We start from the raw sequence: 24,110 nt of genomic DNA on the forward strand, positions 1-24,110 counted from the left end.
GACGGAATCCCTCCAGAAATCCTAAAGAATGGGAAACCAGTCCTGCTACAGCCGCTCCACCATCTACTCTGTCTCTGCTGGAAGGAGGGTTACATCCCCCACGATATGAGAGACGCCAACATTATCACCATGTACAAGAACAAAGGAGACCGCAGCGACTGCAACAACTACCGGGGCATCTCTCTCCTCAGCGTCGTCGGCAAAGTATTCGCCCGGGTCGCTCTTGCCCGCCTGCAGACCCTTGCTTCCCGCGTCTACCCAGAGTCCCAGTGTGGCTTCAGAGCTGGCCGATCAACAGTGGACATGATCTTCTCCCTACGCCAGCTGCAGGAGAAGTGTCACGAGCAGCATAAACCACTCTACCTCGCCTTTATCGACCTCATGAAGGCGTTTGATCTGGTCAGTCGAAGCGGACTCTTCAGCTTGCTACAGAAGATTGACTGTCCACCACATCTGCTTGCTGTGGTCATGTCCTTTCACGACAACATGCACAGCACGGTGTCCTACAACGGCGCAACCTCTGAGGCCTTCCCAGTCAGCAGCGGAGTAAAGCAGGGCTGCGTCCTCGCACCTACGCTGTTCGGAATCTTCTTCTCCATGCTCCTCCAATACGCCTTTAAGGACTGCAGCGAGGGTGTCTTCATTCACACCAGATCCGATGGCAAGCTCTACAACCTGGCCCGTCTACGAGCCAAGAACAAAGTCAAAGAGGTGCTCATCCGTGAGATGCTCTTCGCCGACGACGCAGCTTTGACATCACACTCCGAAGAGGGACTCCAGCAGCTAGTCACTTGCCTTTCCCACGCATGCAAGGAGTTCGGACTAGCCATCAGCCTGACAAAGACGAATGTTATGGCTCAAGGCACGGGGACTCCCCCATGCATCACCATCGACGGATACACCCTGGAGGTTGTCAACAACTTCACTTACCTCGGGTCCACCATCTCGAGCTCTCTGTCAGTCGACTTGGAGGTCAACCGGAGAATCGCCAGGGCAGCCACAGTTATGGCCAGACTGAACCGGCGAGCGTGGAACAATTCCAGCCTCACTGAGAAAACCAGACTGCGCATCTACCAAGCCTGCGTACTCAGCACTCTCCTCTATGGCAGCGAGACGTGGACCACCTACACAAGGCACGAAAGGAAACTCAACAGCTTCCACATGAGGTGCCTGCGACGCATCCTGCATGTCACCTGGCAGGATAAGGTTCCCAACACCGAGGTGCTGAAGCGAGCCAATATGAGCAGTTTGCATGCAGTTCTTAGCGAGAGACGCCTCAGGTGGCTCGGCCATGTCAAAAGAATGGATGCAGGCCGTATCCCCAAAGACCTCCTCTACGGCGAGCTAGCAGAAGGCAAGAGGATGACAGGGCGCCCAAAACTGCGGTTCAAAGACATCTGCAAAAAGGACATGACACAATGCTCCATCAATCTCAACACATGGGAAGTTCAAGCAGACGACCGCCTAGCCTGGAGGCTCGCGGTCAGGCAAGGTACCTCACGCGCGGAGGCTGCGCGCAACGAGGAGGCGGCCCAGAAAAGATCGAGGCGGAAGCAGCGTCAACAGCAGCAACAACGGCCATCTGCCTTCACCTGTAACAAGTGCGGCAGGGATTGTCACTCCCGAGTCGGACTGCACAGCCATTCTCGGCGGTGCAGATAGACTCTCAGGAAGCTACGCCATCGTCTCTCGAGACGGACGGCTGCCGACGACGACGAATATGTGAAAAGCATGATATGCAGTTGAATAAAACTATGTTAACCTATATGCCTAGGGAAAAAAACAAAGCATATATTCCATACCACAAGTGGCTCATCTTGCTGTATTATCTTAGTTGGGATTAAATTTTATATGATATAATGGTACTTTTATAATTTTTAAAAAATTAGCAAATCCTGAGGGTGTAATGAAGAAACATTCCACAAGGTGTAGGACCCACCACTCCTTGCCATTGACCTTCTAGTTCCATGATTGTGGGGGCATGAAGTTTCTTCTAAGAAAAAAAAATAGGGCTCTCTCACTATTGACAGTTCAGATAATTCTTTGTTGTGAGGGGCTTTCCTGTGCATTGTAAAATTCTTAGCAGCATCTGTGGCCTCTGCCCACTAGATACCAGTAACACCCTCCAATTGTGACAACAAAAAAATGTCTCTAGACATTGAAAAGTGTCTTCTAGGGCAGGTGCTCCCAATGAATTTGTGAGAGATGATCACTAAATTCCAGTCTAACTCTAATACCCTATGAGTTATTCAAAGTGAAAAGACATATTGACTTTCTAAAAAGAGCTAATTTGTAGATCAGAATCAGATTAAAGATGGAGAAAAATGTAAAACAGAGCCTGCGCAAAATGCCTTGAGCTTAATTCCAGCCTCACGTGAAGAGGAAAATGTTGCTCCTAATTTCTCAATGAAATTCATTGAAAAGAACACCAGCTGAAACTATCCCAAGGCCGGGGACTGCTTAAAGCTATGAATGAGACTGAGACTGACTTTGGATTAGTATTTAACATTCATTACAAATTATCCTGTCCTTCTTTAATCTTGAAAATAGACTATATATTTTAAATACTGTTTACCATAACATCACTGATGAAAGGGTTAGGCTTGCCACTGGGTCAACAGTTGCAATTTAATTAGAATTACACCACCCATTTTGCCCTGGCTGGTTTAGCTCAGTGGATTGAGCGTCGGCCTGCGAGCTAAGTGTCGCTGGTTCGATCTTCCAGTCAGGGTACATCAGAGAAGGAAAACTCTGACTCCAAAAAACCTCCGCTGCCTTGCGGCATACCTCTTCAGGGGAAAGGCTAAGGGAGTAAACCCCGACAGAAAATCCGGAGCCGGAGTCCCTAAGGCGGTTTGACGTTGTAGTCAACACCGGCAACTCCTGCGGCTCACCTGAATCCAAGCTGTATCGACTCCGTCTTTCCCTTGGACCCTTCAGCTGCGAAGAGAGGGGGGGTCTGCTGCATGGGCAACAGCAGACCCTCCATATTACCCTGCCCAGGCTCTGTAGCTTCAGCGTCATCGCAAGATGTCGATTCAACACGGGAGGAGACAGATACCATGTCACTCCCGAGTCGGACTGCACAGCCATTCTTGGCGGTGCAGATAGACTCTGAAGAAGCTACACCATCGTCTCTCGAGACGGACGGCTGCCGACGACGACACCACCCATTTTTCATTACATAATTCCAAAGAACTATAATACCATTGGCAAGTAAGTAGGAGGGGCTAAATTTTCAAAGGAATTTTTATATTGCAGATGTAGTGGTTAAAATACATGATAGTATCTACAGACAACTTTTATATATCTGGATTTTAAGAAGTGTTTTGTTAGATGTTTGTTTGGATGGATGGATGGATGGTTAGATGTTCAATGGCCTTGGGTGAGTAAAATAATACTATTGTGACCCAGTGCATCAGGAACTCTTTGAGAACAAATTCTCAAAGAGCGAACTTGGCACACCAAAGGGGTGCGATGAGTAGTGGCTCCCAAACTTTAGCCCGTATCAGAATCACATGTGTTGCTTACTAAAATCAGATTGTTGAGCCGCACTCTGAGTTTCTGATTCAGTAGGTCTGGGATGAGTCCTGAGAATCTGCAGTTCTAATGAGTTCGCAGATGGCGCTGATGCTCATGGTTTAGGGACGACACTTTGCAAATCACTGGGATATGGGATCTCAAACGTGAGGACAGCAAAAATCGGCGATGGTGGTTTTAAAGCTTGTAGCTTTCCCCACCATTCACACCTCTAAATGTGGAGCAGTAGTTCTGAGGAAGGCTAAGAAATCTGTGCTTGTGAAGGACTTCCATTCCCAAGTGATTTTGGACAGATAGTCCTTGAGCTGCTGTAAAGAGAGGGAAGCAGTAGAAAAGGTGATGGCATTGAAGATGAACTTGGGAATTAGAGCAGATAAGCAGAGAAGGGGTATTGTCAGAAAAACAGTGGTTGTGTTTCTTGTGAAAGAGGGTGATACACAACTCATCACCAGCCCACACAACTCTAGGAACTCTATAAATTTCTTTAATGGTTATGATTCTTGACTTTGCATCAAGACTCTCAGTTCAAGGGCAGAAAGATCAGCCATTGGCCATAAGAATCACATTATAAATGAGTAACAAGCAGAGCATATGGAGGCACTAATGCAAATTATCAATCTTTTATTTGTGCGATTCATCTGGAACTTATCAATGTGCAACACTTAGCGACTATGTAAAACAGTTGAGCCACAATTTACTCTCCATGAGGACAGCACATTACATAGAAAGTTCTCAGTAGATTTTGGCAGCTGGCTAACGATGATTCTGGGGGTGGAGGGAAGGAACATACAAACTCCCTAGACAATACTTATGATCTGAGACTAAAGTTTATTTTACAGGATAAGAAATAGATACTATCCTTAGGTCTGAGACCCCCTGTTTTCAGGCTGTCACAACCTAACATCATCCTCCTGTGAACTCCCAGCACACTCAACCCAGCAGAAACTTGGTGGGCTGGGGCTAACAGGCAATGTGCATTTTTTTTCTTACTAGAGCCACATACATTTACTTCTTCAGCCAAATTGGATCTTAAGATAGCTACACATATCTTGATTCCTCAACATCTGAAAAGCCAAATAAAAAGTCTTTCTATTATTACTGAACAATGATCATTAAAGATGGTTGCCAAAATGAGTTTCTTTTTTGTCCTTTTTTAACTCTCCAGTCATATCTGTGTTTCCTAAAAAGAGTCACATTTCTGAATTATTAGACTTTAGAGTGCTTACCTCTAACAAAACTATCACAAATGACAATTTGTTATTCTAACACTGCCAAAAATGATTTCTCTCTTTCTTTTTCTTCTTTTTAAACCAAACCATAATAAATTCCTGTCCCTTGAGGGCTGTCGTTATTCTCATATCATTAAAATAAATGCCCTACATTAACTACATCCATTAAAAAAACAAATATTTTATTCTCTCTCCTTTTTTTAATTTTATTTTTTTGTTTTTCAATTAGAGTCATCCCATTTTTCCCCCATTACTCCCCCCAATCCAGCCCACCCCTTCTCCCACAATCATATCCCTCTCCTTTGTCCATGTCCATGAGTCATTTACACACGTTCCTTGACTTTTAAGCTATGTCTATGGGACAATAAAAAAGTTGTTTTAACTAAAAATATACACACTGGAGTACCTTAATGCCATGGTACTACATACATTCAGTCTTACTGCGTATGTCTTCTGTAAGTGTTATTTTTCAACTAACGATTGATTGACTTTTTAATTCTTAATTCTAGCTTATTTTACAGAAATTTATTCCTTTATGAAAAATTCAACTGTTTTAAAGATAAAGTTCAAATATTTATACTTCAGAAATAGGGGGACAAGATAGGGATATTAGTGTTGGACCCAAGGAAAAGAAAATTTATCTAAGGAAGCTACTAAGAATAAACATTACTCATTCTAATGAATAATTGGCATGAAATTGGTCCCTTTTTCTTTTGAACTTGAATATTCTAACAGCACTCATGATATTTATGACATAGTGCTTTGAATGCTGGCATTCTGGGTGAAGGAGAATTTTGGGAGATTCTAGTTGCATAAATGGAATGGCTGAATAGTCTGTTTAGAATGTCATCCTTTTTGATGGAAATACTAATATCATATGCATCTGACTTATTTTAAACAATTAAATCCTGGGTGGGCAGGGTGTGGGGAAGCAATAGGGGAAAAAGTGGTACAACTGTAATATAAAAACAAACAAAAATTTTTAGTGGGGGAAAAAAATGAAAGCAAAATAAATTAATAACTGAGCCCCCAGAAAACAAACAAAAACAAAAAATACTATTAAATTCTGACAAATGTTATTGCAGCTTTGCCATTCAAATGTACAAAGGAGGAAGTGAGAGAGGTGAAGCTTCATCATTTCCAGGTCTCTCAAAAATAACTCATACAAAATCTTGTGATCATGAATTCAGGGGTGCTGGCCAGGCCAAGTTTTAAAGTCATTTTAATCCCTTCTTTGCTTTGATGGTCTCTATATTACCTCCTTCTATATCACACTAACCTTCTAAGTTGTGAAATCCAGATAAACCTTAAATTTGATAATATCAGGGACATTACTTAGAGCTTATATTAGCAATCTCTGTAGTGATACCTGTCACCATTTAAATCTTTACTATCAATAAAAGGAGTAGTTGTAGCTACCACTTTGAACTTGAAAAAAGTTGCTTTAGATACCAGCCTTAATATATTTGATTCTTTACTAGTGTTACAAGGTAAGGACCCAATTATCTAAAAATTTCCATTGTAACTTACCAGAAGAAAGACTTTCAATTTCTTCAGAATCCTGTTCTTTTTCATATTTAATCATTAATTTTGGTGGCATTAACATTTGGCTTGGAATGTGGGCCAAATGGTCAGATCCATTGCCCTCTAACATAAAAGATGAATCTGTCCCAGCACTTAATTCCTGGTCAATGAAGCTGTTCACTTCTGAAAAAGTATCATATGGCTCAGCAGTAAATCTAGAAGGTAAAAAGGAAAGCGTTAGGTAAATCTAGATAACTGGGGGATGCAAATTAATACTGCAGCAAATTAATATAGCTATTTAATTATATCAGAAAAAATAATTGGTAAAAATCTAAATTCATTTCAATCAAATAGTTCATGAAGATTCGTCTTACTTATTATTTAAAATGTATAAATAGGTAAATTTTAAAATTTCCATTTATCCTTCTTTTTCCTCCATCTGCTTATAGCTTATGAAGTACTACTTTGGAATATAGTAGTCCCTCTCTATATTGCGGTTCACTTATTGTGGCCTCACTGTATTGCAGGATTTTTAAAAATATTATACTTAATTATTTATCGTGGATTTTTCACAATATCGCGGGATTTTGCGGTACTATATACATATTTATATGTGTAGTATTTATGATTTTAATAATTTTTGCCTAAAATTTTTCAAAAATATATTAAAAATATAATAAATGATTCTAACATTAAAAGAATATTAAATTGAAACAAAATACTGCACAGTGTTTACAGTATGTATTTTTTTTGCGGATGAACAAATACATTATGCTGAAAACAAGATGTATGCTTGAGCTCATTTGCCTACGTGAGATTGTGCACAGCACACGATTGGCTGATTGATGGAAGGCGACCAACCAGAGCATTGTCTCGTGTATCCTGGGCGCTGATTGGCTCAGTAACCGTAGCATCAGTCTGTCTGCTATCCTGCACTGTGCACATACGTTCAGCATTTTGCTTTGTCCACTTCACTCCTCCCTCCGATCTCTGTGTGTAGTTTTGCTCTGTGGTGTTGTATTTTGTGAAATTTTCCTTAAAGACTGAATTTATTGCAAGCCCTATGATGCCACCCAAACGTTCTGCATCTTCTAAGGATTGTGACAGTGAACCCAAGCACCAGAGGAAGATGCTTACCATAAAAGAGAAGGTGGAACTCCACAACATGTTGAAGAAAGGGAGAAGCTATGCGTCTGTTGGCTGCCATTACGGGATCAATGAGTCTACAGTTCGCTATATAAAGAAGGACAAGAAGAATATCAGGTTTACGGCATCAGTGACTTTCAACAAAACAGCAAAGAGGGTGGTTACTTCCTGTGATAAGATCATTGTGAAGATGGAGTCTGCATTAGCTGTGTGGATAAACGGTTGCAGAAAAAAGAATATCTTGCTGGATACAAACACCATCCAGACGAAGGCCAAGCAACTGCATGATCATTTAGCAGCAAAAAGGGATGATCACAACAGTGATGAGAATGAAAAAGAGGACAGTGATGATGAGGCTGAAGCAGGACCTTCGAGTGCTTCTCCAACCAGACCAACCCCATTCAGTGCCAGCAAGGGCTGGTTTGACAAATTTCAGAAACGCTTTGGACTCAAGAGCATTTCTCTGCATGGAGAGGCTGCCTCTGCAGATAAAGCTGGAACTGAGGAATACGTGAACAACACATTCAAAGACATCATTGAGAAAGGAGGCTATAAGCCTGAACAAGTTTTCAACATGGATGAAACAGGCCTATTCTGGAAACGGATGCCATCTTGCACTTTCATTATGAAGGAAGAAGCAAAAGCCCCTGGTTCCGAGACCCCAAAAGATAGGGTAACTTTAATCATGTGTGGGAATGCTGCAGGCTTTATGATAAAGCCAGGGCTTATTTATAAGTCCAAGAACCCAAGAGCCCTAATAAACAAAAATAAGAATGTGTTGCCTGTGTACTGTATGCACAACCCTAAGGCTTGGATCACAAAACTCCTCACGACTGATTGGTTTCATCAATGTTTTATCCTGGAGGTTAAGGTTTATCTGGCAAAGAAAGGCCTTGATTTCAAAGTGCTTCTGATAATGGGCAATGCTGGAGGCCATGCTATCAACCTGATGTATGATGGCATCCAGGTAGATTTCTTGCTGCCGAACACCACATCGCTCATTCAGCCAATGGATCAAGGCATTATTTACGCTTTTAAGGTGCTTTACACTCGAAACACCATGCAAAACCTCATTGAAGCTATGGACTCGGATCAAGACTTCTCACTAAAGGCATACTGGTGTTAGTACACATTTGCATCCTGTCTCCAAAATATTCAAAAGGCCATAAAGGAGATGAAGAGTGAGACTTTGAATGCCAGCTGGAAAAAATTGTGGCCAGAAGTGGTCCATGATTACAAGGGATTCTCTCCTGATGAAATCCATCACTCTGTGGTGGATAAGGCCATGAAGCTGGCAAAAATACTGGGAAGAGAGGGCTTCAGTGACATGACTATTGAAGATGTAAATATCCTGATTGATGTGCACTCTCAACCATTGATGAACAAAGACCTGGAGGAGCTGACTAAGTCAGCAAGTGAAGAAGAGGATGAGGAACAAGACGAACAACAAGTTGAAGAAGAGGAGATTGGCCAAACACTTGATCATCTTGCAACCATGGTCAGAATGGTCAAAGAACTTCAATGAGTGGCTAAAGAATGGGACCTCCTTATGGTTCATTTGTTGCAGTTTGAAAATTCAATCAACAGTGCCATGTCAGTTTACAAAAACATTCTCAATCAGAAGAAGCAGCAGCACCAGCAACTCCCCATAACTGTGTTCATCACTCGAACAAAGAGGTCGGTTATGCCTATGTCTTTAGCAGAAGTAGAAGTTATGGACGAGGCCAGAGATACTACTGCGCCACCTGAAGAAGCACCTGATGAAGTGGTGCCTTTAGAAGAGCTGTAATGCTCTTCTATGCTGTGCAGTACATGCATCTCATCTTCATCATCATCAGTACTGCACAGCTAATTCATCATCTTCATCATTCAAGTTGTAGTATACTTCACTGGTGCGTACCCATATAAAATTTTACAGTACTGAATATGTATGTTGTTAATGTTATGTAGGTTCAAGAGTGTAGAATATGTTTAAGAACATAAGTAGTGTTTATAAAAGTGTGGAAAGGCTTAATAAGGGAGTGGGAAATGTTAATAAGGGACTGGAAACCATTTATAACTGTGTGGGAAGGGTTTATAAAGCCTTAAAGTATATATAAATACTAAAATGTAAGGTTCCTACTTCGCCAATTTTCACTTATTGCGATTAGTGAGGGATCACTGTAAACCAAATCTGACTTGTCACAGAGTTTTAGATAAATGACAAGAAAGTCAATGATAGGGGATTTGTAAAAGTCAAATATCTTAGAGTGATATCAACACCATAGAAAATACAAAAATAGTCATGTAACTTACCAAGAACTACTCTGAGAAGAATAAGACAATATAAAACATATCTCATTGACATCATACCTCTTAAAATACTCGTAGTCTCTACATATATATTTTAAGCATTAAAGAGTTCCCTATGATAATTTGAAAATAGTTTTTATTTAGATGATGATAGAAAACAAATTCAATATAAATTTATTCTCATTTTATTCATGTAAATAAATCACACAATTTTAATATCCATGTTTACATTTGTATTTGATACTGGTATTTAGCACCCATTAATACTACTTTAACAGTTAAGAGTTAACGAAGAAAGAAAAAAAAGTCAGACATAATACACATATATGAATAATAATTCACGCCAAGTAAAAGCCAAATGATATCACGACGCACAATATGAATGATCATTTTATAGTAGTACCGGTGAAGACAAATGGTGAGGAATCAAGTCCTCACCAACAGAGGTAGGCAAGCTGAAAGCACATTTACCTCTGTGGCATGCGTCATATTTGTCCAACATCATATTTTTTTAGTTTTCGGGAATTCCATTTTGGCAAGGTAGAATCATCCATTACATTAAATTAGTGTTTTAAATTTATGCCTTGTTGCATTTGCTTGGATTTGATGCACAAATTTGTTTTGGTCTGATAGTTGCATAAGAACTATAAGCTATGGTGGTTGAAGCTAGATTTGTTTTTTGTACATGTTTAAATAACATTATAGTATTTTGTTGGCAGTTCTTTAGGACTTGATTTTCCTTTAAATTAATTTATGACTTATTCAATGCTGGGAAATATTGCTTTGCATGACATCAATATTATAATGTCTTTCAGAAGGTGTTGGCTACTAGACACTTCCTTGCTAAACTACCAAGTAAATAAAATATAACACTAGGGGAACATGTACTTGCATGGATTCTAAGGCACCTTCGTCTTGCCATTTTGCTCCTGGATGTTAGAGACCTTATCTGTTCTGAAAGCTCTTTGCTTGACTGCCATGTGAGTGGATGGAGTAATTGGGGCCCTAAATTGGGGGTTTTGCAAGTCTCCAGTCTGGGATCCAAGCTCAGGGAATTAAAGAGAGAAGCAGAGAGCAATCAAATGGGCCACTCTCATTCTGTTTGAGGTTCAAGAGTCATCCAGATTAATTATTTATATTTTTATTTAAGATATAGTTTTAAGGAAAATTATCTACATGTGCAACTCCATTGTGGGGTCTTTTTATGCTATGTGTTGGGGTTGAAACCATGAATCATGCAGCCCCAGACTTCAGTGAGACAATAAATTGTGATAAACTGTAATACTTACCTCAGCAGATGTATAAAAATGTATAAACAGCCCTGGCTGTGTGGCTCAGCTGGTTGAAATATTGTCCCATACACCATAAGGTTGTGGGTTCAATCCCTGGTCAGGGTGAGTATGGGATCTCAGATCTATGTTTCTCTCTTCCTCTCTCTCTCTCTCTCTCTCTCTCTCTCTCTCTCTCTCTCTCTCTCCTCTCCCCTCCCTTCCTCCTTTCCTCTCTGTCTCAAATCAATAAACTTATCTTTGGGTGAGGATTTTTTTTTAAGGTACAAACAAGGAGGAATTATGGATTTTGATTGAAAGTAAAGACAGGCTTCAAAGTGGAGACAGCTTCAGTTAGGGCCATAAAAGATGGGTGGGGTTTCACTGGCAGGAACAGAGTCCTAGTGAGCATGACCAGAGACCCAGCAAAGTGAATCAACAGTTCACACAAGGCAGACAAGAATCCAGTGCAGCTAGAACCCAGCGCTTATGGTGGGAGAGATAGGAAGTGAGGTTGAGGTGGGTTGAGGCTAAATTGTGCTTTCTGTTCTGGGATAAATTTCAATGTGGGGATTTCTGAGGAAACCATGAATTTAGAGGCAAAATTGTAATAACACTCATGAGGATGTTTTAAAAACATCAATCCAGAAAGCATGCTTGATATGTAACTTCTACTACAGAAAATGAAATGCACGCAGGGGCTTTACTTCAGAGACCATATCAGCTTCCTCAGCCTAACAACCTGCCAAGTGTCCATTAACAGTCCCTTGTAAATGGAAGAGCTAACTCACAAGAGACCATTATTTTGATTGTCCTCTTTTTGTGATTTGATGAGTTTACAGGCATTCTCAAGCATCCGTGGTGGGTACTGATTGAATCCTCCTATTGAGAAAGCATAGTTATAGTTAGATTTTTAAACTAGAAATCGTGTATTCTAGGTAAAGAGAATTCCAACAGGAATCTTCTTGAAGCAATAAATGTCACTAAAATATTTCAGCAAAATTTGGCTGGGGTGAAAACAGAAAATAGTAGTAACTAGAAACAGAATTTAAAGCTTGATTTTAGAGTGGTTTGCAGTCAAAGAATTACCAAGATCAGGGAAATAGACATCCTCAAATTGTTCATTGAAGGGTTGATTGTGATACAGAGATCCATGGCTTCTATACACTCAGGTTAACATAATCTAGGGGAAATTTGATTCTGACTCTGTAAAGCTTTTTCAGTCAGACATAATGCTAACAAAGCAAATACAGAAAAGGTAATATTTTATTATATGATTCTATTTCTGTGCTTCTGCACCAATTAACACTCATTTCTAGGAAGAAAATAATCGCAGAAAGGTTTTTAGCGTACTGACCTAACTAAGTCCCTTTACCCCCTTCCCATTGTTGTTCTACAATCTGTGAAATACTGAGGAATATATCATTTCACCCCTCATTCAGGAAAACAAATAAGTTTTTATTTAAAGGCCTTTGATCATTGAATGATCCAAGACTCCATGAAAATATATCAGAGAATATTTATAATTTTACAATAATCATATTTCTCTGGCTCTTAGATGAGCAGTTTTTTTCTATTTCTTAAAATGAGACTATGTCTCCTAATCAATTGCATTTGACAGTTGCTGTTAGTGAGGCAGGAATTGTGAGGCAGTTGTTATTGTCTGTGCATGTGGGAACAGCATACGTGCCAGCACCAAAACCTGTGGAACTGGCGTCAGTAGTTTAAAAAATTCCCAGATGTATTAGGAGAGGAGTCTTTTAGCCCCTACAAACCAAGTGGTTATGGGAACACAGTGAACTGGATATTTTAACAGCATCACTCAGGTGGAAATCAAAATGAAGCAAGCTCTACATAATTACAAAGCCACTTAAGAGCCCAGTAAGTCCAGCTTTGAGTTATTTTATAGTCTTTTAAAAGTGCTGCATCAATATCAATCTTAATGGCACGAAGAACAACAATGAATGGGAAAAGGTGACTATCAATGACTCTGAGTCAAGAAATAGCTCACAAGACTCAAATTCTGAATAAGAAATTCGAAGGATGCCTTAACCAGTCTATTTCGTGGCACAAGTGATATATGATTGTCTAAAAGAACTCTTATAATTGCTACAAAATAAAACACTCTTTAAAAAGTTACTATCAACATTTAATTGGAAGCATTTTTTCTTTCTTTTTACTTAAATAATGATACATCATACCATTTAGAGTTAAAGGAATAACATGATGTTTCCTAGTGGGCTTTTTCAATCGAATATGGACCAAAGGAGAAAGGTGGAGCTCTCTCTGCAGTGAAAAACAAAGTTGCAAGATACGGTCACTATGGTGGTGTTGGAGAATCCTTAAACACCAGGGCAACTTTGGAATTCTAGGGTGGTGGCAATGGTTTCAGCAGGACCTAACTCTAAACCTGTCAGATTCCCAGAGAAATGGGGGAAAAATGGGACAACTGTAATTGAAAAACCAAAAAAAAAAAAAAAAAAGAATAGGTTCAGCTCGGATTCTGTGGAATCCTCTAGAGCCAGGTTTCTCAACCTCAGTGTTATTGCAGTTTGGGGCTGGACCATTCTTTGCTGTGGGGGCTGAGAGGGTGTATTGTGCACTGTAGGATGTTTAGCAAATCCCCGGCCTCTACCCACTAGATACCAGTAGTATCCTCTCTCTCAATTGTGACAACCAAACACATCTAAGACATTTACAAATGCGCTCTGAGGGGCAAAATTATCCCCAGTTGAAAACCACTGCTTTAGAAAGAGTGTTTCTCAAACCACTTGTGGTGAAGGGTAAAGTATTTTTATTTCTAATCCTTTGCAGACTGATACTTTTGGTTATCTTATTCAGTAAGACAGGCCCCATTGTTCATGCCCTTGTATGCCGTGGCAATGGCCAATTGCTTTAAAAGTTTCTAGATGCTTACTTGCAATTTCTGTATTTCTCTCTTCATAGCTCAGTTTGTGAACTAGGATCTACTCAATGGGGACACTGTAGTGCCTTGGCCTAGAGCCTTGCTACTCAAAGTGTCATTCTTGGTCCAGAGTATCATCACAGGGAAAACTGTTAGAAATGTAGAATCTCAGCCTCCACCCTAAACATACTGAATCAGAACCTGCATTGCAGCAGCCATGTGTTGTATGCTCACGCTCTTTGGGAGCAGCACAGGACTGACTGTCTTTGCACCCTCACCTAGGTCTCCAGGGTGGGCCATGGCTTGGAAAAAACCTACTGGAACAGAGAAAACTTTTATTTAAGTGTCATCCTGAAGACCTTCTAAGAGTGGTTAAAATTTCTTTAGGTTGAACGAGTGTGGCTCAGGACAGCTCCAATGACTCTGTGCTTTCTAAAGTGCTATGATTTTGGCTAAGAGACATTCTATCATGAAGAAAAAAAAAAAAAAAAAGGCCTCACCACATGATGACCAAGATATAAACAAAGTATAATCCTACCCCTTTTCCCAACTCACTGGCAGTCTAATTCATGTATTTGGGTTAGCTATAGATACAGAACCATGTTAGGTTATCAATATTATTAACAAACTAATTTGTTTAAGCAAACAGGAAAAACAAAATAATGACTTACGTCTGATTGTGTATACAAATGGCTTTAAAAATTTCACAATATAATCGAGATCTGGTTTATGAATTCTCCCAAGCTGTATCAGATGGTGATCAAGTGGGTAGCTGGCTAACTCCTCCACATTGTCCTTATGTGGAGAGCCCAAGGAAATCACAAATATGACATAGCCTCGACACTGGGCCCTCAGAGCCATCTTCTTTAATAATTCCCTTCTCTCATGGTTTTCTCCAGCTGAGAGTACAAAGATGACCTTATGTTTTCTCAGGTTGGGTGCTTCTGGGAAGAGATTCTCTATGGTCCACAGTAGGGCTTGGCCAATGGTGGCTTCTCTATTTAGCTGATGAAGGGAATTCTGGATGTGGTTCTTCATTAGGACTTGGTTGTTATAAGTTGTAAATGTAAACTCTGTTTTTAATGCACCCCTCTTTCTCCTAGAGCTATCCCAAGGAGAATAGCTCAACAAGGCAATCCTATCACCAGAGTCTGAGATTAAAGGATCTGAAGCAATGTTGAAGTTGTCAAGCATTGAGGTCACCAAGTCTTTCATAGCCTTAAAATGATCACTTGCTATATTCTGAGAATTGTCTAAGAGGAAGGCTACATCCATGTGTGAATCTTCAGGTAAAAGGATCTCCTTGATGCAAGCATTTGGAAAACATTTATCTGAAAATACATAGAGAGACACATCATCAGTTCAACTTTGGCACAAGACTGTTGTTTGAGATCTTCAAGTGATTCAGTGACTGATAATCAAGAATTAATAATCTGACCAACACTTCTTTAGTCTCACATCACTTAAATTAATGAGAAATTTTCAATGTCCCAACATTTCTGTAGCAATTAGCAGACAATTTGAGGAGGCCTTTGTTAAAAGCAGATGTGGGTAGCATATATACTTGAAATCCACAAATCACATCCAAATTCAGAAAATATTTTCAATACTTTAGAGGCTTTTGATACAAACTACCAAACTGTCTCCAAGAAAACACACATTAATTGAAATCTTCTAAACCAATTTTCCACACTCTATGGAAACTGCAAACATTACAGAAATTGAAACCCTGATATATGTTATTGAAAAACAGGAAAACTTAAAACAAAATTTCCAATCAAAAATAAAATCTCTGATAAAGCCTGACTTAATAATTCATTGCAGCACAATGAATTCTTCCATTGGACTTACCATAACAAAGTGTACAGCGCCAAAGTCTTTCTAATGATTCATGTTCCCCAACTGAAGGAGCTGGAATTACATGAAATGTTCCAGTGTTGTCAAACTGTATTGAAAAAACAAAAAGCATGTGCTTATTTGCTCATTTTCTTTAGTCATTATCAGGAAGCCATTGTGCACACACATTAGGGATTAGTTTAAAAAACATCCAACTAATTACCATTATCTTTTATTATAGTCCTTTGCTCTATTCAGTGCATCTTTACACATACACACACATTCCCTCTTTTATCTTAAACATAACCCAAAGAAGATTATAGAACAGGTGGCAGTATCCCTATTTTATGATGAGAAAACTGCCACAAGATAACCACCAGATTCACCGAGTGGGGCAGGTATTAAAATCTCACTCTTATTTCCAGGCCTGCAATTCTGCACTGAATTTTTACATGTTTCTGACTATGCTCCAACTGATTATACACCACACATCAGCTTCTTAAGGTGGGTCCTACAGAAACTTTACACTCACAAGTTTTCTTTGGCCTCTTTAAGTAGTGATCCCAACTATTTCCACCCTGATCACACTATCTACAACAACGTACACCTGTCAGATGTCCAGCGGACATCCAACTCACAAATTCCAATTAAAAATCTATTTCAAAAGGCAGCAGATAGAAGACACTAAGTCTATGCAAAACTCTTGTTAGTACACTGTCTTATTTTGTGTTTCTGGATTATATTTTTTGCTTTAATACCCAATGAAATGGATAATACATAGCATTTAATTGATTAATTCATTCATCCATTGAGTAACTGTTTATTGGGCAGTTACTATGTGAGGCACCATACAATGAAATAAACCTATTGTTCCCACATAGTGATGAAGGTATCTCTCAACCCACAAAGATGCTCATGCTTTTTCTTCATCTCCATTGGGAAATTAAAGGGTTAGGGAAGCCACACCCTCTGTTCCTCTGTAAAGTGTGAAATGAGCATTTAGAAATATTATAATCATTCCAGCCTTATTGCTAGAAAGTAGTTACTACATTTCTACTCTCTACTTTTTATGAAACTGGATGCTTTGGGTGTTATTTTGTATTTGATCTTGTTGGTCCTCCATGTAAAGACTAAATGCTGCCTTGGTAAGTCAAGGAAGTTTATCCATAGGAGTAAGCCACAAGTTCTTCTTTAATTGATTTATGCAACAAATATTTATTGAATGCCTATAACTTATATGTACTGTTCTAGGTGCCAGGGGCACATAAATTAATAAAGCAGATAAAACATCTACCTTACATGCTTGTTGGGGGTTATATACTATAACATAACAAATAAATTAATTATCTAGTATGTTGGGAGATAACTATATTTAGGGGGAAAAAAACGGACTTCCTACTATCCTTTCTGTCAGAATATATTATTACTCTCCCGGTGGCTCCTATTTCTAAAAAATTCTTGGATATGTTATGAACAGATTGATTCTCCCAATTATTTTTTAACAGTAGAAATATGAGTATTTGTATAAAAATAGAGCTTTATAGCCTCTTGGACAACATGATGGCTTTACATGGGTCCAGAAACATGTATTCTTAGATAATTTGAATATATTTAAAAATAGTAGAACAATAGATGGAGAAGTTCTTCATTTTGGGGGGTAAGGAGAGGGAAGCATATATTTCATAAAAACCTACGGCTCCAAAAGGGAAGGAGCCTCTACTGAGAATAATGTTCATATACATCAAATGTTTTATACAACATTGGTTGTTCAAAGATTCCCTAAACTCCATCCATCACAGGTTAAGACCAGCTGTCCAATGAGATACAGGGAGCAGATGACAGGTTTGAGAAACAGACCAGCAGAGGGCTGGTAGAGCAACACATTCACAGCCTTTCAATCAGACAGACCTGAGTTCGAATCTTGTTTATCCATTTAGTAGCTGTACAAAATGGAAAAAATCATTCAGATTCTCTGGGCCTCGGTTTCTTCATTATAAAACAGAGATAACTTTGTAATCTGATACTTTAATTACATTGGCACAACCCCACCTTGGCTGCTTCTCTAGTCCCCATCTGGCCTTCATGTGACATGATTGAACAGAAGCTCACCAGCACTGCTCTGGCCAGGGGTATGTTGATGGTATTACATGGATTGGCCATGGCATCTGGGTACCTCTGGGAAAGGGTGTAGAATATGCCTTAGAGTTATAGCAACCAGGAGTGAGGAATTTACAGTATTTATATTCCAATTCCCCATCTATCAATGTTCTTAGGTTCATTAACTCTGACACCTCTGGTTTAGCCTGTAAGCTTGCTCCCTGTCGAGGAAGAAAGCCTGAAGAGTCACAAGTGGTGTCGGTCATCAGTGAGGTGAATGCTGGGAGGATGTGGATGGGGCACCAACAGTGTGGGCTTAGAGCTTTGCCAGGAAACCACACTTCATGTCCAAAGAAGCAAAATAAGATCACTCTGACATTGCCACAGAGGGCAGAATGTAGCAAAGAAACAGATGCAAGATACGGAGCTCTTAAAACAGAGATATAAATGAAGTGTAACAGGATTGTGCACATGAGATATAGGAGGGGATGAGAGGGACAGGAAGAGACACCCTTTGCTGAGTTTAAAACAACAACAACAACAACAAAAAAAAAAAAAAACAATTCCAGCAAGCACTTTCTAAACCTCCTTAGCAATCTATTCATAATGACTTGGTACTTAAAATCAACTTTGAGAAATTTCAAGTCATCTTGGGGCAAGGACACCATGAGATAAACAGAGTCTGGGACAGTGAAGGGAACACTTAAACTAGACAAAGAGAAAGATGATTCTTTTAACCCCCACCTGGTGAAAAGTTTTCATCAACTCCCTAGACAGGAGAAATTGGAAGGTTATGTAAGAACCTCGCAGTACATTTTTATAGTTTACACTATATTTTAAATGAACCCCAATCATTCTCAACTACTTCTAAGATTTTCATATAAAGTCTTGAGTTAAATAACTTTTGAAGCATTATTATTCTATCAGCGTTATTCTATCTATCTATCTATCTATCTATAATACATTCTTTTATTCCAAAAGGTAAACTACTGCCCAAAAGGTGACTAAGAGCTCTGGAGTCAAACTTCTTGCATTTGAACCCCATTGTTACTGACTGCCAGCTGAGTGACTGTGAGCAACTTTCTGAACTTTTCTGAACTCCTGTTTCCTAATCTGTAGAATTGGGAACATATCCTGTAGGAATGTGATGAAGATGAAGTGAAATGCCTGGCATATTATGAGTGCTCCATAAACATAGGTATTTGGTAGAATAATAGTTCTGGGAAGCCTTCATTATGGAAGTCAAGGTTCTGTGCTTCAAATAAATACAATTCATGGAAAAAAAAAAACAGAGATAACAAATGCATTGACTTCAAAGAGTTGTGACAATGTGTGAGTATATATGTACATCTCAAAGGACAGTGCCTGGCACATAGCAAGAGCTAAGCAAATGTAGCTGCAATTATTACTGACTGCTGTTATTACTTGATATTAGAGTTAATGTGCCCTGGCAACAATACACCTGTGTAAACTGCAGAGGGACTCAAGAGGCCACATATCCCCCCCTATTTCCCACCATTCCCATCCTGCCAGTAGTACCACTATTTTAAAAATGAAATTGCCAAGAGAAGTTCTTACCCCAAAAGCCTCATTAAGAAAATCCCTTTCATTAAAAGCAAAGACTGTTGGACTGATATCCAGGGCACTGAGCTCCATGGTGGCCGTGATGATGGATGACTTTGTGGATGCTTGTCCATTGCTAAAAAACACAGCAACTCTCCTCACATTGGGTCCCGCAGAGGTCCGCTTGAAAATGTTCCGAGCCACAAACTTCATCGCATTACCAATGTCTCGGGCTGCTGTGGGGACTTTATGTTTTATTTGGGAAAGAAGCTGGAGGAGTTGCTTCTTGCTATGGTAGTCAGACCAACGGATGAGATAGCTGGTGCCTGAGTCATAGGAAACCACAGCAACTCTTGCTCCCACAGGGCAATTATTTCCCCTGAGGTTAAGGTCATTGACAATAGAAGTGATGACATTCTTTATTTCATTAAATTTCTGTTTTGTGATACCGTAGGACTGGTCCAGGGCAAATACCAGCTCTGTTGGATATACTGGACACTTTCCTACAAAAATGAAAAACAAAAGTATTAAGTTCTATCACTGGATCAAAAGCCTTTCCCAATCCCTTTACTCTAGTAAGGTCAGTTCACACCAAGGTCTAGGAAAATGCAAGTGTTACATACAGTGCTAGAACTGGAGGTACCTACATGTTAGCCTGAAGGTGTCGCCTAAAGGTAGAACATTAAAATTTGGTTATATAAAGTGCAGACTTCGCAGCCTCTCTTTCCCAGTACCCAGCAGGGTACCTGGTAGATTTAATTTTAATTCGTAGAGTTTCATAGGGCAAAGTTTTTGTTTTGTTTCAAAATTAAAGTGCATGGTGCCGTACTTGGTGATAAGCTCAGACTCTGCAGGTTTACTTCATCAGGCCAATTGGAGACCAGAAGCCCTTGAAGCTGTCATAACTGGCTTCATTGGCAATGTTATCCAAGGGTGACATTGTGGTATAGGCCCTGGGAAAACCATTCACAGCAGGGTCAGGTTGACAAGTGGAGGGTACTTAGTGACATGAAAGGTGGGTACATGGTAAGATGAAAGGTGTGGATCAGAGGAAAGAAAGGAGATACCACTTTCTTAAACAGGTGGTATCTATGCAGTCAGGCAACAAATAGAGCAATGGAGTATGACCAGACAGAGAACCCTGTCACTGAATCCCTAAGCAACTCAGGGCCTACTCCAAGAACAAACTGAGTTGTAAATTATGTCAGAACCTAGAAAGAGCAATAGTGTGATGGGCCCATTTTACAATCAGGTCAAACACCACATGGACAGTTGTAGCCCAAATCAGAAGATAGAAGTGTCTGCATAGAAGGAAGATGTCCTTTTTCCCACAGGGGTGAGATTTTGTTTCACATCGGTCTTTTTGGAACACAGTAATAATTTCAGCAACAAACATAGTATGGTAAGAATACTCACCTTTCCAACAAGCTATAAAAATGAGGGAGGAGGGGGAGAGAGAGAGAGAGGAGTCAGTCACACTTTATCCTTTTGGAATACAGACTAAACATAACCCAAAACAACACAATTTCAACAAAGCTTAATATTTTGTCTCTAACTGCACATGAGGCTAATGCCTAAGTTACAGGAAGCCAAGCTTGAAAACTTGAGAAAGACACACAGAATTTTATTGATTTGTGAACCTTTCTGACCTTTTCTCCTTGTGAGTCATGGCCTGCTGCAGACTTCAGCAGAATTTTGGTTGAAATCTGAAACACTGATCACTTGTCTTAGAAGCAGAATAGATGAACTGGTTAAAAGGCGAGATAGCTAAAATTCAATTTGTTTTGTATCTCTTCTTATAGCCTTTGGAGAGTCATTCAGCAAGACAAGGCTAAAATATGGGGTTTTATCTTCTTCCCTGATGAACACCTTGGGAACCTCTATTTTCCTGCAGTCCTGGGAGGACTGCCAAGTGAACTTTGTCTCTGCTACATATACAGCTCCTGTGTTTGAGTCATCTTCCAATCTAGACAGAGAAGGGAAGCCTCCTCTCCAATGGTTTCTCCTGAGCAAAATAGCATCTGGTTTCTCTAAACGATTTACTGTCAGATGAAGTGGGGAAATCTTTAAGTAAGCACAGGCCTGACAATATTTATGCTTATTTTATTCAATTCTTAGGAAGCAAATGAGTCACTCTGATACAATGAAAGGTTTTATTAGCACTGACAACAAACTGGCCTTCCATCCTGCTGTGCCCAGCAACACTCCCCTCCCAACAACCCTATTAACATCTTTCATCTTTAGCGTTAGTCCGCCAGCAGACAGCATATATAACCCATAGCCTCCTCTGCATCTCAAAGCTGAAACAGATGCCTTTTATTCTGACAGAGAACTTTTTTATCTGTCAACCTCCAACCCAGCTGTGAGGCTAGAAGCACAAGTGCTGGAAATAGACACACCTGTCTGGGTTTGAATCTGGGTAACTTTGGAGAAACTAGGTGACCTCTTTAAGAGTGTTTCTTTTAAAATTTATTTTTTTCTAAAAACCCTCTTTAATTATGCCTCTCCTTCCAAAACTCTAATAATTTGGGTCCTCTTGTTTTGTTTTCAACTACCCTCATCTCTTTTATTCCCCCCAGCTTCCTACATGTCTTATCTTATTCTGGGGTTAGGGTCCCAAGTCCTCAATCCCTGTGTGGCAGAGAGCTGCTGCAGGGTTTGAAGAGCAAACATGTTACCAGGAGTCTGATCTTGCAGGTCCTCAGTGATGTCATCATAAAATGATGTCATCTGAATTAGCTCTAAAGGCCTGTCATCCAAATCTTCATCTAAGATCCGAACTCTGGAATTCCATGCTCACTTATCAGCACCTGTCTGGTTTTAGAACTAGCCACTTTCCCCTGGCTCCCTAATTTCCTGACTAGCACCTCTCATTCAATGTTGGAAAACTGTCTTCAAATCCTAAACCCTCTAAACCTGCCCAGTTCTTTCTGCCTCCTTTGTTCTTCCTCAGGAAGTCATCATTTGATTTCACGGAGAACCAGCAACACCTGGAAGGGAGTCTGCCCACACACTCACCTCCCCTACTAGGGCTCTCTGTTTGTCCTCTCCCTGTGACCCCAGGCCCATTTCCCTCCTCTGCCCTGTGGTAGAGAACCTTTCTACTTCTCAAGCTATGCCTTTCACAGGTCCCCTTCCTTTGAATCCTTCCTCCATGAGTTTCTTCTTATTCCTTTTCAAGTTGCCCATAGTTGACAGGACTTCCTCATCTCTGCAATGCCATTTTCTGTCCTTTGGTCTTCCTGGGTTTATCCCTTGGGGTTCGGTTCTGTTTCCGCCTCCCTATATTCCCATTCTTTGGAACCTCATCTGTCCATGTGGCTCTAAGAACCACAAACCCTTGAATGACTTCAACATCTGACTTTCTTTCCCTGACCCTCACCTTTCTTACAGCCCCATTTCATCAGCTGCCTGCACTTCACTTCAAGTTAGGGCCTACACTCTGTCCCTGTACCTCTAAAATGTTCAAAGTCATCACGATTTTCTACCAGTTGATCTCCCTTCACAACCCATCCTCTGCCTCCTGACCCACAGCGATACTAAGCCTCACCCCATCTGGCCTTAAAGGGATCCTAAACTCAGTGTAGTTGTTCCCTCCTTGCCACGTGCTTGCAATGGCTACATTTTCATCTGGTCTCCTTCAGTAAAGTCTCTGACTTTTCCCATTTTACATTTTTCTTTTTTTGTTTTCTTAATTTAATCTTTATTGTACTTTTCCCCATTACCATTTAGTCCCCTTATACCCACCTCGCATGGCAATCACCACAGTTGTCCACGTCCATGTGTCCTTTTTCCTTTTTGCTCAGTCCTTCCACCCCCTGACCTCCTCCTCCCAAATAGCTGTCACCTGCTCTCCATCTACAAGTCTGTCTCTGTTTTGCTTGTTAATTCCGTTTTTACATTTTTCTGATTGTGATTCCATAAGCATGATTATAAACCACAATGCTAACATGAAGATTAATCACCTAAGATTCTACTACCCTAACACAAGTTGTTACATTTTTCTATCTTCATCTCTAGTATTTATTTCTATGTAAATATATATTTACCTATATGTAAAAATGCAGATGTAACTTAATTTTATGCTTCTTATGGCAATATTTTTCATATTTTGATTATCTTCATAAAAACCATATCTGCTTAATATTTTATCAGATGATAATGCACCATAATGTAACTATTCTACAAGTGTAAAGAATCTGAGTATACAGTTATTTTGCTCTAACGAATATTTCAACATTCATCTGTACCTATAGTTTTCCCCTTGTTTTGCTTTATTTTCTTTGGATAAATTTTCAGAAATGAGATTACTGGGTGTTTTCTACCTTATTTCTCTCTTTCATAACCAAAGACAACCCCTCCATTTGTTGACATCTGCTTTTTTCCTTTGCTGAAACTATTGTCCTTCCGCTGCCCATCACTTCCTCATAGTGGGGATTCAATTAACCAAGGAGCCTTCATTAACTAAGTCATTAACCAACTAACCCCAAACCCCCATATTCATCTCTTTAACACCATGTTCTCTCAGCCCTTTGTACATAATTGTTATATGAATGTGTGAGCTAATTCACAGATCATTTGAGTTGGCCTCTAATTGCTTCCCATAGTCATGTCTTCTCTCCTGAATGAGTTGCACCTCATGAGCTAAGTTAAAGTACATGTCATTACTTATATCCCTTTTCTCCCACCTTTGATGTGAGCTGTTCCCAC

At 39.9% G+C, this 24,110-nt stretch overlaps 1 protein-coding gene across 1 annotated transcript in view; it reads right to left on the minus strand.

Annotated features, from left to right (window-relative positions):
- Window positions 1–24,110, minus strand: part of COL6A5 (collagen type VI alpha 5 chain) — a 94,900-nt gene that overhangs the window by 19,570 nt on the left and 51,220 nt on the right. Inside the window, 6 exon segments of the mRNA XM_090284944.1 lie at window positions 6,300–6,508; window positions 11,791–11,881; window positions 14,576–15,235; window positions 15,756–15,849; window positions 19,416–19,903; window positions 20,817–20,828. Of these exon segments, the coding sequence (XP_090141070.1) occupies window positions 6,300–6,508; window positions 11,791–11,881; window positions 14,576–15,235; window positions 15,756–15,849; window positions 19,416–19,903; window positions 20,817–20,828 (1,554 nt within the window).

This window comes from Furipterus horrens, unplaced genomic scaffold (assembly GCF_987537825.1).
Source record: "Furipterus horrens unplaced genomic scaffold, mFurHor1.1.pri manual_scaffold_7, whole genome shotgun sequence".
In the NCBI taxonomy this organism is placed as follows: domain Eukaryota; kingdom Metazoa; phylum Chordata; class Mammalia; order Chiroptera; family Furipteridae; genus Furipterus; species Furipterus horrens.